The sequence below is a fragment of the Xenia sp. Carnegie-2017 genome, unplaced genomic scaffold (genome assembly GCF_021976095.1).
Source record: "Xenia sp. Carnegie-2017 unplaced genomic scaffold, XeniaSp_v1 HiC_scaffold_16, whole genome shotgun sequence".
Taxonomy (NCBI): domain Eukaryota; kingdom Metazoa; phylum Cnidaria; class Anthozoa; order Malacalcyonacea; family Xeniidae; genus Xenia; species Xenia sp. Carnegie-2017.
The window spans coordinates 13432883-13446003 of NW_025813469.1; the positions used below are offsets into that span (position 1 = coordinate 13432883).

The 13121-nt window shown below is 34.2% G+C and overlaps 2 protein-coding genes and 1 long non-coding RNA gene across 3 annotated transcripts; 2 read left to right on the plus strand and 1 right to left on the minus strand.

Annotated features, from left to right (window-relative positions):
- The first annotated feature begins 1081 nt into the window (after positions 1 to 1081).
- On the plus strand, positions 1082 to 2782 carry LOC124437436. The gene is made up of 2 exons (XM_046987414.1): positions 1082 to 1639; positions 2063 to 2782. Exons 1-2 carry the CDS (start codon positions 1411 to 1413, stop codon positions 2599 to 2601), a joined length of 768 nt encoding a protein of 255 aa, XP_046843370.1. The 5' UTR covers positions 1082 to 1410; the 3' UTR covers positions 2602 to 2782.
- Positions 2783 to 6599: 3817 nt separating this feature from the next.
- Positions 6600 to 11986, plus strand: LOC124437433. The gene is made up of 12 exons (XM_046987411.1): positions 6600 to 6981; positions 7079 to 7226; positions 7820 to 7941; positions 8001 to 8212; positions 8337 to 8526; positions 8646 to 8746; positions 8805 to 8877; positions 8944 to 9174; positions 9271 to 9312; positions 9401 to 9535; positions 9662 to 9875; positions 10881 to 11986. Exons 1-12 carry the CDS (start codon positions 6916 to 6918, stop codon positions 11240 to 11242), a joined length of 1896 nt encoding a protein of 631 aa, XP_046843367.1. The 5' UTR covers positions 6600 to 6915; the 3' UTR covers positions 11243 to 11986.
- Positions 11313 to 12809, minus strand: LOC124437442. The gene is made up of 2 exons (XR_006945686.1): positions 12678 to 12809; positions 11313 to 11486 (listed from the first exon to the last, which is right to left on the minus strand). It is a non-coding gene; the product is annotated as an uncharacterized LOC124437442 (long non-coding RNA).
- Positions 12810 to 13121: the final 312 nt, after the last annotated feature.

A 13121-nucleotide genomic window follows, 5' to 3' on the forward strand; every position in this document is an offset into this window, starting at 1 on the left:
AATATTCAGCTGTCATATTAAAAAAATATTTATAATGATCATAAAGATTTTACTGTTGACAGCCGTCAAAATAATAGTCAGTGCTATAAATACAATCACGATAAATCCCAAATAATCATAGCTTCTGCTGTTACGGAGTAATTCACAAAGTTTTGCCGTGATCGGTTAATTAAAAAACACATGGTACGATTCGTCGATTCAAAATAGGAAGTTAGGAGTTTTCAAAGAGAAACTGAGAAACTCCGTGGATTAATTGATAAACGTGAGCTAATGCATTGATCAAAAATTTTCGGAATGCTCCTACAGCCACGACTGTTCATGGCTAGACTGACACCTTCGATACTCACATGTGGAAGGTCTGGGTTATGATAAGGGTCTGGTCAATTTTCAAGCGCGCGCGCTGTTTTTTTGCCAGCGTCAAGGGTGTGCGCTAGTTTTCAGCAGTTCCCTATTGATAGAGACGAAACTTCACCAATAAAAAATAAGGTATAAGTAGACTCATAACTAAAAAATCAAGGTAATATTGAAATGGTGGCTTTGCATGGCGATCATAAACACCAATTAGCTATACATATCTCTTCCCTGGCCATTGGTACTACGTATACTCGTACAGCATCTTGCACTATCTGGTATACAGTCCAATTATTCGGTGGAATAATGTAACTGTTGGCTGAACATTAGAAAAGTTTGTATGTAGTATTTTTCTTATGATCAGCTTAAATGTTATCTGACCCGAAAATTGTGCAATTTAAATTCTATTTTCAATGAACACAACTTTGAAAATGACAGCGTATTTTATGAAGCAGTTTATTCATCTCACTTATGATTATTTCCATAATTTCTTAAAAGCACGATAGATATTAGATATTTTAAATGAACGACGAGTTTTTTATCGTAAACATGTTTCGGCATGCTTATGCCATCTTCAGTACATAGAGTGAAAGTGATTATGCTATTTACATGATATATATATATATATATATGTGTGTATGTGACTGTCGTTAAGTGTATTAAATTACAGAATTAGTGTTATATATTATATTATAGGTTAAATACAGTATTAATGTGGTACATTTGTTTGTTGAGGTCTGGTTTGAGCTTTTTAATGTAGAGCGCTTCTTTCAGTTTAAGAGAAAAAGGAGAGTTGGCGGTGTCTAAGATGCGAAAACATGAATGGTTGTATTTTGATTTGCAATGTGGTGAAGTGTGAAAGTGTTTATAAAGGCCTAATTCCACGGCAGCGAAATGCGAAATAGTTCGCGGGAAACTGATATAACGCATGCGCACCCTTGCCATGAGGCATTTCTCGGCGAAAAATTTCTGTTTCGCCAAAGTTGAAATAGTTTCAACTCTCAAGCGAAAAAAACCAGCGAAACCAATGAAATAACTGGTTTGTAAACAAAATTTAATATGGCGTCTCTGGAAATCAACATGACTAGTCTTTCGGAAGACACAGCTCTATTACTTCATAGCATAAATGCCAACGAAACTCCCGATTTCCATGATGATTTTTGTGAAATACTTATTAGCGAAGTTCAGTCTTTGCCAATTTTATGGATGAGAGAATCCCCTGATTTCAAACGGTCAGACAAGAAAAGGATTGTCTGGGCAAATTTAGCAAAAAAACTTAATCGCGATGGTGAGTACATGGTTTAGTTTGGTGTGTTTTCTGCCAAGCCTTCAGGTGAAGGTGCACCTTGAACATGCTATAAGTAATAAGAAAGAGTACACAGAAGTTACATATTTCATGCATGTTTTATTTTTCCAAGTTTTTAAGTTCCCTACTGTTTACACCAGTGACTTCTATATTTACTAGAGTATGGTGTGGGATGAAATTATGCAAGGCTCTCCTTTACAGATTATGTCATAGGCAGTTCAGGAACTCTGATGTTCAAGATTTTGCAACTTGGTGGATACAGTTGAATTTTTTGTGAATTGTACTGCACCACATCTAGTCATCAATTGCATGGTTAAAAATGCAGTTGCCTAAATAATAAAAGATCTTTGTGTTAATTGTGTTCACTAGCTTAATTTCTTAAATTTTTTTATTTAACTTTTTTAGTTAACTTTCTGAAAAACAAGTGGAAAAATCTCTGTGATAGCTTCAAAAAATGTCTTGACAGAGAAAGAGATATGAGCAGGTCAGGTGCAGGTGCTTATAAGCCACCTCGCTGCAGATATTTTAGTCAATTGGCATTCCTTCAGGATACACTAAGTAATCGCACCACCCATAGCAACGTTACCATCCAGTCTGTTGAACCACAACATTCACAACACCAGTCCCCATCCTCGTCTACATCATCAGAACCTATTTCTTGTGCAGAAGGTATTTTAAATCAAAGCTTCCCAAATGTTGAACCTCAGGCAACTATAGTTCATCGTAAAAGGAAAAAAAATGATGACATGGATCCTATTGATCACTACTTAATTAATGCCATAAAAGAAAAAGATCAAGGCAGTGATAAGAAAGAACATGAAGATGAAGATTTCTTTTTTTGTAAAAGTATTGTGGATGTGTTGAGAAAGTTCCCAAGAAAAAAAAGTCTGGAAGTAAAAATAAAAATTCAACAGATTCTTCTGGAAGAGATGGATGATGAATGAGGGAAATGTGAATATTCACTTTGTTTTGTCTGACAGGTTTATGTTTTGTTTGTAAGTTTTGTTGTGATGTTTTTATTTTGAAAAAAATTTGAATTCCTTGCATGAATCATGATCATTTCCCATGCAAATTTTAGGGATGACATTAATGTCTTTTAAATAAAGTTATCATGATTTGTGGCAATTATTTACATCAACATCATATGCATGCCATTGCCAAGGGACCTCTCCTCCTTTGAATTAAAATATTTACAAAATTGTCTCTTACTTCTTTAGCATCTTTTGCATAGTTGTTTGAACCAACTCTTGATATTTGACCCAAACCAGTTGTATCAACTACCATATCTCGCCAGTCCCCTCCTTTGAAATGTCCATTGATTTCATGCTCAACAAAACCTAATGGACAGTATCGGTTAGCATATGTCTTTCCATTCATTAGGTAATTATGCAAAGCAACACAAGCTTTGGTAATTGAAATAACTGTGTCAACTTTTGCATGAATTGGACGTCTAAATATTCGGAATCTTGCAGCCAATATTCCAAACGATTTTCCAATTATACGCCTGGCTCTTGATATGCGATAGTTGGTCACAAGTTTCCTTATGTCCAAATTAGGATTTGCATAAGGCTTCATCAAGTTCTGACGTAATGGGAATGCATCATCTCCAAGAAAGACAAATGGAAATAAAACATTTGAACTGTCTATCTGTCTTGGTCTAGGCACTGGCAGGAGATTCTTAAGAATAGAATAGCCAAGATTGCTATTAGAAAATACACCACCATCACTTTACCTGCCTGCTTTCCCAATATCGACCATTGTAAATTGGTAGTTTCCATTACAAACTGCTAGCAGCACAATTGAGAAAGTTTTTTTATAATTGAAAAACAGTGAACCACTCCTAGCAGGTGCTTGAATGAGTACATGTTTTCCATCAATGCACCCCAAGCAATTAGGAAAATTCCAACGTTTTTCAAACAATTTGGCAATTGCTAACCAATCTTCTGGTGCTTTAGGCATGTTCAAAATGTTTTTCTCCAACATTGCTTCCCAAATAGCATTCGATGTTTCGCTGACAATCTTTGATATCGTGGTTTCTCCAATTCTATAACTCATCGATATGGTTGAGAAAGAGTCACCCGTTGCTAAATAGCGCATAGTCACACATAATCTCTCTTCAGGTTTTATAACATCTCTCCGAGTTTCCTGTTTATAAATTTTTGGCGCTATCCAGCTTAAAACCTCTTCCATCTGACTAGGATCCATCCTGAATTGCTTAAAAAACAACTCATGGTCGTGCAGTTTCAACTCCTGTACTAAGTTCACAAATTCCCCTCGTATTGCACGACTTTTAAAAAGCTTTCTGACCCAAAATCTCTTTTTGTATTTTTTCAAACGTCGTTTTCTTCTTCGGTATATCAAGAGCAGGCAAATTAATTGTTTGCGGCTGAACTCCATATTGCTATATTATATAAAAGTTGGCGCTCTTTTTCTCATGCGTGGAAATCGAATTACAGGAGAAAATTTCGCAGAAACAGAATTTCACGCGAACTATTTCGCATTTCGCTGCCGTGGAATTAGGCCTTAAATATGTGAGTTTTTGTCGGAATGTGTGTGTTCTTTGATGCGTGTGGAGAGATGGCGAGTTGTCTCACCAACGTAACGGGAATTACATCCCGCACATGAGAATTCATAAACCTTATGAAAGAAGCGCTCCACATTAAAAAGCTCAAACCAAACCTCAACAAACAAATATACCACTTTAATACAATATTTAACCTGTAATATAATATCTAACACTAATTTTGTAATTAATACACTTAACGATAGTCACATACACATATATATATATCATGTAAATTGCATAATCTCTTTCACTTTATGTACTGAAGATGGCATAAGCATGCCGAAACATGTTTACGATAAAAAAAAACTCGTCGTTCATTTAAAACTTACGATTATCATTCTCAAGTTATTCAAGTTTTTGTAATTTCCGATTTACACAACTTTTGACGTCACATTATAAAATAAACACATTGAAGATTGTCGAAACGTCAGTCAACAACAACAAAAACAGTCCTTTTCAGGACTATACCAACCTGGACGATCTACATTTACAAACATGCAACGATACTCCCGTGTTCAAACCATTTACTTTATTGCTTTATCTTTCTCAGAAAAAAGTCCGTTTAAAAATTTCGTAGCTATTGACTTAAATTTGGACGCACATAATAAACTTAACTAATGCCAATATTTATTGCAACAATAAGTCTATCTATGAGCTATTTCAAAAATTTGGAGGAAAACTCATTGTTTTTATTAAAATCAATGTTTCTTTTCAGGTCATCAAAAAGTCAATGATTATGGCCTTGGTTACTGTAAAAAGCTTACGCATTTCAATTGTGTTCTGTTGTCTTTGGTAATTGACGTTTGGCAAAGTCATTAAATAGGTTTGTAGTGCTTTATATATCAATTTAGTTTGCAATAATATTCATGCTTTTGAAGAATTATATCATAGTTGCACCGTTACTCTTATTACCAACTTATGTTTCATGCAAAACAGCACGGGTACGGTGCAAATGTCAATGTACGCAATAAGATTTTTGTCATCTCACTACTACCACAACTATCGCTTTTGTTAACACCATTTTCATCTTCACTGAAAATTACGTTATAACGTGTTTGATCTTTGTTTGGCTAAGACTGCCTTGGTTTAATTAAAAAAGTCTAAATGACGACGATCAATTTGAAATAGCTAGCTCGCCCTTTATAAAGACTCAAATGTATCGTGTGTGCTTTAATTTCTGTCAAAACACGGCAAGAGCCAGAGCAGTTTTTAACACGAGTTCTTCGTGCATACGTCATCATAATTTCTGTCAAAACACGGCAAGAGCCAGAGCAATTTTTAACACGAGTTCTTCGTGCATACGTCATCATAATTTCTGTCAAAACACGGCAAGAGCCAGAGCAATTTTTAACACGAGTTCTTCGTGCATACGTCATCATAATTTCTGTCAAAACACGGCAAGAGCCAGAGCAGTTTTAACACGAGTTCTTCGTGCATACGTCATCATAATTTCTGTCAAAACACGGCAAGAGCCAGAGCAGTTTTTAACACGAGTTCTTCGTGCATACGTCATCATAATTTCTGTCAAAACACGGCAAGAGCCAGAGCAGTTTTTAACACGAGTTCTTCGTGCATACGTCATCATAATTTCTGTCAAAACACGGCAAGAGCCAGAGCAGTTTTAACACGAGTTCTTCGTGCATACGTCATCATAATTTCTGTCAAAACACGGCAAGAGCCAGAGCAATTTTAACACGAGTTCTTCGTGCATACGTCATCATAATTTCTGTCAAAACACGGCAAGAGCCAGAGCAGTTTTTAACACGAGTTCTTCGTGCATACGTCATCATAATTTCTGTCAAAACACGGCAAGAGCCAGAGCAGTTTTTAACACGAGTTCTTCGTGCATACGTCATCATAATTTCTGTCAAAACACGGCAAGAGCCAGAGCAATTTTTAACACGAGTTCTTCGTGCATACGTCATCATAATTTCTGTCAAAACACGGCAAGAGCCAGAGCAATTTTTAACACGAGTTCTTCGTGCATACGTCATCATAATTTCTGTCAAAACACGGCAAGAGCCAGAGCAGTTTTTAACACGAGTTCTTCGTGCATACGTCATCATAATTTCTGTCAAAACACGGCAAGAGCCAGAGCAGTTTTTAACACGAGTTCTTCGTGCATACGTCATCATAATTTCTGTCAAAACACGGCAAGAGCCAGAGCAGTTTTTAACACGAGTTCTTCGTGCATACGTCATCAATATGTATTCTTAAAACTTGATCAAAGTCTGTGAAGGTAGCAATGGATGTTTATATCATTAGCTTATTTATTCTTAGAATAACATGTATTACATAAGACACCAATATTACAATAATATTTTCTTAACTTTTTATTTACCATAAAACTTATACATCATACAAAAATTAGTTTATCCACACGTCTGAAGTCTTTGATCAATTTCAAACTCAATCATGGACTCAAAGTCACGAGATTTACAATGAATTTTAAATGATATTGTTTTTCAAAATGACCTTCACAAGATGATCCATGAGATCAGTTGATGATGGTCTCATGATCCTCGAATTCCTGTGAAATTAAGCTATAAAAGTATTGTCTCAAACATTACATATTTAAAAAGCCTCGAGATAGAGCTGCTGTCTGTACATACGACATAAAGAAGCAATTTATAAATTTTCTCTGGCAAGGAATAATCAACTGTGAGGCATTACAAAGACATTCTAACTCAAAATGACACATTTGGTGATCACCATTCTCTTCCTAATTTCTTCGATTTCTCCACTGTGCTTGACTATGGTAGGTCTTTGGGACATAAAGCAAACTATTTGTACCGTTTTTATATCATTTAAAGGATTAAACTTATTCATTTATTTATACAAATGGTTATCTTAAGAATATCGTGAAAATCGACGATTATGACCCAGGTTCCTGTAACAAAACCAATGCGTTTAAAATGTATTCTGTAAAAGACAGAAACGGTGAAATGAAATTGTGGATTTGCAGCAAAGATAATGGAAAATATTTGTGGAAGCCTGTTAATGGTTGGTGATTACAAGACAACTAAATAAATAGATATATTAAATGACAACTGTATTGTAAGTTTTCTATTTAGCTCGAAGAAAATATGAGAACAAAAATTTAAAATTGTTTTGAAATAAATACTCGTAGCATGTTTTGAAATAAATACTCGTAGCATGTTTTGAAATAAATACTCGTAGCATGTTTTGAAATAAATACTCGTAGCATGTTATAGTAATATGTACAACAATTGAATCTGTCTTAAATAATGAATAGAGACTTTGTCGTGGTGACAAACTTAAAGATGGATTTCAAAATATAAAATACCATGGTGAATGATGATAATATCAATGTAATAGTTCTTAAAAGAACTGTTTTAACCAGAACACTAACCCAACAATTCAAAGGAACCGTTATTTACAGCTAGAAAGAGACACCAGTATGTCTTTCTTGTGTCTCTTTCTAGCTGTAAATAACGGTTCCTTTGAATTGTTGGGTTAGTGTTCTGGTTAAAACAGTTCTTTTAAGAACTATTACATTTTTATTATCACCATTCACCATGGTATTTGCTATTTTGAAATCCATCTTTAAATTGAATCTGTGTTTACATTTTTAGGAAAGGCGTTTGTTGGTGAATATTTGAACCCAGGCTACGATTGCTCAGATATTTTAAATCGAAAAGAAGATGTTCAAGATGGATATTATTGGATAGATTTCGGAGGCAGTAATAAACGAAAGGTAAATGTTGGATCATCAAAATATGATAACGTTATAAATTTTATTATATATCTTTTAAGGTATGGTGTGACATGAAGACAGATGGTGGTGGATTTACGCTTGTTGCAAGAAAACAAGATGCTGTCACGTGGGACATACCGTCAGTAGATAAGCCCGTTCATCCATTTAGCAAAGACAAATATTGGACAAGTCAACTAGGAGACGCTCCCATATTGGATTTTAGAATACAGTTGTCTACAAGTGACTCTTTCAAAAATACAAAAGCTCATTGGTAGAGTAAAAATTTAAAAATTGTTCAAATCTAATTAAATGGTATTTCGATATTTTTTTCAATTCAAGTACAAGTTATGTTATGTAGACATAAAACTTCATCAAAGAATAATGTTTTTTACCAGGTTTTACAGACTACGACATACTAGAAAACTGAAAAACTTAATGATTACTGATCGTGGATGCAGTGATCAAATGCCAGGAATTGGAGACATAGCTTACGTTAAAGATTTAATAACAGAAAAGATAACAACAAGATCTTTTAAGTGTTCAGTGTTTGGACCCAACATTGGCTCTCACTTTAAAGTTGGATGGGTAAAAAGATTTAATTTTTTTTCTTTCATTTGTGATGAAAGAAAGCTAAATTCCTAAAATATTATTCAATTTTTCCAAAAAAGTTTAAACAACAGCAAGTTTTTGTTCATGATTTATAGTCGATGATGAATGAATGCCTAAAGAAACCTTGCAGTGGTTCAGGATATTTACATCTAAATGGTCAAAAACCAATCAAGTTTCAATATAATGGAGCTTTTAGGTTAGCGTCTGTGTCTTTCTATCGTTAAGGTACAAAACTAAAAAAACTTTTCAAACAGTTACAGTGCGTCAAATGCAAGATCAGGAGTATTTCATAACTCCACAGCTTATCTTGGATGTTATGACGGAACAGTAAGTGACACTAAATGGTAATGTTAAATTGAAATAAATCTCACATTTTTGTATGTTTTACATCAGTGTTGTGGATGTTTTGGTCCACCAGGAGGAACAGATAATTACTGTGGTACAAAATGTAACGCCATCAATGGTGGATCGATAATCAACAGTAAAAATATCTATACCTGGATCTGGGTGAGATCCAATCTTCACAAACGACTGTGGAACAAATGTATGGAGTATCAAAGTGAAGATGAATTTGGTCAGATGCAATGGTTCATCTTAAAAGGAGATTCCGTAGTTCCTAAGAAGGTGACACTGTTATACGGTTGTAGTTAAATCAAAGAGCGTTTGAGAATTAAGTTTATTGTAAATAAAGATGAATGATTATTTTGTTGATTGTTTTAGGGAAGATGTCACCAAGAAAACAAACTACGTTTAAACAGCGGGGTAAGAATGAACACATATAGACAAGAGAACAACGAATAATAAAAATACAGAAGAAAGTAATATATAAACGTGTTTGCTTTATTTTAAGGTTGTTGTTGTCCCTGACAACAAAACTGAAAAGAAAGTTCCTAAAATACCGGGATTACTGGAATATCGTCTGGATCAAAAGAAACTTTATGTAAGATCAAACAAAACATGGAACATACTTTCACAGGAAATGGAGGTAAATATGCAGTAGTTATAACAGTTTGAGAATTCCATAATATGATATCACTCCAGCGTAGTTTTGCAAAAAGACAAGTCTGTGGTGTTAGACTTCACTTATAAAATTTTATTTTTTTACTGCGAGGTCAACAAAAAATTGGAAGCAAAATTTGATGAACTGATGAAAAAAATTGAGGCAACAGACGCTGAGTGGAAACGTAAAATGAATTTGAGCAATGAAAAGCTGCAAAATGATCTCAAAGCAATTTCTGCTGAACTGAAGAAGATTAAAAATGAAAATGCAAAATTGAAGACAAAATTGGTTTTCTCTAAACCAAACTACAACGAAATCAGTTTAGGTAAGTTTTGGTGGTTTTAGTCATATTTTTCAGTCGTTTATTCATGAACGTTCTATTTTTCATTGTGGTGTACTAGTATGGATGATTGTGGAGCCAATATTCATACATACGTGTTGTAATAAAAACAACTGATTTCAAAGAAACTTAATACGGTAGAACATAAATATCTTATCATACCCCCTCCCATTATCGAGCTAGCTAGGTCACTGCAAAATAGGTACATTAAAGATACATAAGGATTGAGGAAGTAAATGGAGGGAATGATTCAAACCCAGGAGTCCTGTTGCATGTTCGTTTCGCTAGATGTAGATCGTCAATGTTACTTCAGTCTTGGCGGACGTTTAGACATCCCTAGCAGTAGTCATTTTCTATGTCAATTGCCAAGGAAATGAGATGTTTTGGCGTGTTTGTTGTTTACAAAACATACAAATGACGAAATAAACAATTTGTGAAAATTAAAGGTGGAGAAAGTAGTTGGTAATAGCCGTCTCTTTGAACTATAGAAAATTAAAGTTTTAACTTGAATTTGATTTAACACCAAGGTGTACGTGCTATGTACGTGCACCAAAATGTTTGTGAAACTCGTGCACCGCAACAAACAACGCATGCGACAAGATACATAGCAAATGTGTTTACATTTCTAATCAACAACAGACGCTGCTGTGAGTATTTTTTAAGTGGTAATGTAGCAGACTTGCAAAAATCATCGAACGAAATGAGAACCAAGTCAACGTTTGAATCACTTCCTAAAGGGTTAATAAGCTTAAAAATAGAATTATGCCTTGGCTTCAATAGCATTCATCCATATTGGTATGTTGAGTAAACGATTTTTTTATCAGTGGATTAAACTTGCAGATGGATAGTAGCAAAAACAGTAGCAGATTTTAATACTTAAATGGAACAATTCCTTGGATTCAATTATTTAGGTCTCGATGAAATTCATCGACCTTCTTTCGGTAACAATAAATTTTATTAATTCATTCAGTTATTTTCTAAAATTTTCAGTATGTGGAGGTCAGTACAAGTGGTTGAAAGAGTCCACCAGGAGATATGACTATACGTCACCTGGTTACTACTGTGATCAATCATTGTCTGGTTGGCATAGATTTGGTGGAAGTGCTGGAACCCAAATGTTCTCAGGATGTATCAAAGACGGTAAACAATGTGGTACACAGGCTACAGGATATTTAACAGGAGGTCATCCTGGAGTGAATGATGGGATTGTTGAACGTACTGTTTGTTTTTCTTTTAATACAAAGTGCTGCATGTGGAGACGTACTATAAAAGTTCTCAACTGCGGTTCTTTTTATGTTTATAAAATTAATGGAATACCACATTGCACTATGAGATATTGTTCCACAGGATAGGAAAAGGAAAGTAACCAGAGTTATAAAGAACAATTTATGTAAAAATTAATGATGAAACTTCTCACAATGATTTCATTTCATTACATATTATAAAATATGCAATCCAGTGTATTTGTTCATTGAAAATTAGGAGCAAGTACGTAGTTTTTTTGTTGATTGTTTTCAAAGATTGCTTTGAATTATCTTTTCTTGTTGTTCTTAAAAGATGAGATGCGACTTCAAGAATTTCTTCTTTACATCCATTCTGTAAAATGTAAACATTTAAGTCGATCTAAATGTCTGTAGCAAAGCTACACAGTTATCTCAACATCATTTCATAAGAATGTTGCACCGTCTAATCTCTTCTGTCACATTTTAAAGTAATTTTTGATGTTAAGTCACCTTATTACAATTCTACTGTCCTTAGCTAAGTGTGGGAAGTCATGTAGCTTAAGTCAAGAATAAGCAATCATAAAGTAAAGATATGTAAGGCCTGTTTCAAACAACAAACTTTACGTGCACCGAATGCATTAAAGACAAAAGAAAATGAGATGAACGTCCTAATTGTCTTTTGTTTTAAATGCGTTCGGCTCATGTATAGTTCTACGTTTTAAGCAGACATATGATTAAAGGTTGAGAAAAATTTAAGGATTTGAACTAACTTTTAGATTAAAGAGGTTTTCCCAAAGGGAATAATTTCGCTATGTACTGTAAAGAAATTTGTGTTTGTCAATACTAATTATAATATCAAAATTTATAAAACTATGCAAGCATAAACAACAAGGTTGTGTTCTTAGTGTATGCGTTAAGAGAGATGCCGAAAACTATGACATTCAGTCAGTTGACATTGGAGCTTGCATATCACAAGGAGCCTGAGAACCGTGTGAAATATTTTGCCGTGGAACTGAGAAATAATATTTTAATATAAACATGAGTGAAATACGAAGGTCGACTATGTACATATTATAAATGTGATAACCAAGTCAAAACTTAGCTGGTTTAAAAGCCCTTTCACAACTTTAAAACATTACATAAATAAAGACTGCTTGCTGATTGATTCGTCTATACAACAAATGATGTGGCAAAGATTACTTCAGAAGCCATTGAAAAAGACTATAAATACAGAAATGCCGATGAAAGTAAGTATGAATAGATTCATGTAATCTGGTCAACTCTGTATTGTAAGTAACGGAAATATTTCTACAGTGTTGTAGTTTGATTTACTTGTCAGTGGATACGACTTACTTAAAGAAACTGTTAAGAAACTGTAAAAATATTCTTTTAAAAACTGTCATTATACAAGTCACGATGTTAGAGCAACTATTGCAACTTGCGGTTTTGCACATGGAAGTATCGATGCATATGGTAGACGTAGAAGCAGACACAAAAAATGAAAACAAAGGAAGAAAAAAAGGTAAGAAAAGGCAGGATAATGTCAGTAGATATCGAAACTTACTTCGTGAACTTGTCGTATTCTTTCGACGACTTTCGTGAACCTTTATAAATTGGCTGTTTCGCTGAACAATACAAGATTGGTCTTGAATACACAAATATATATAATAAAAATTGACATAAGGGAAAAGGAAAATTTTCAGGAGCTTCCTGTAAATGATATTGAGACCCTTGCTTAGAGTTTGAATGAAGCAAGTCAAGAGCTTTCTTATAGGGTTGATGGAGAAAATGAGATTATGAAAGCTCGAACCACAAACACATATGGCGTCATTTTTAAATGTATCCACAATTCAGTGGAATTGGAAATTTTCAACTGAGAAGCTATGTTCCAAGATGCAGTTAAAGTTGAATTTGAGAATGACACAGTTTTTGTTTCCGGTGACTTTGCAGTATTGTTATACTTTCTAAATAAAGACAAACGGCAACCATTTACGTATGTTGTTGCTGT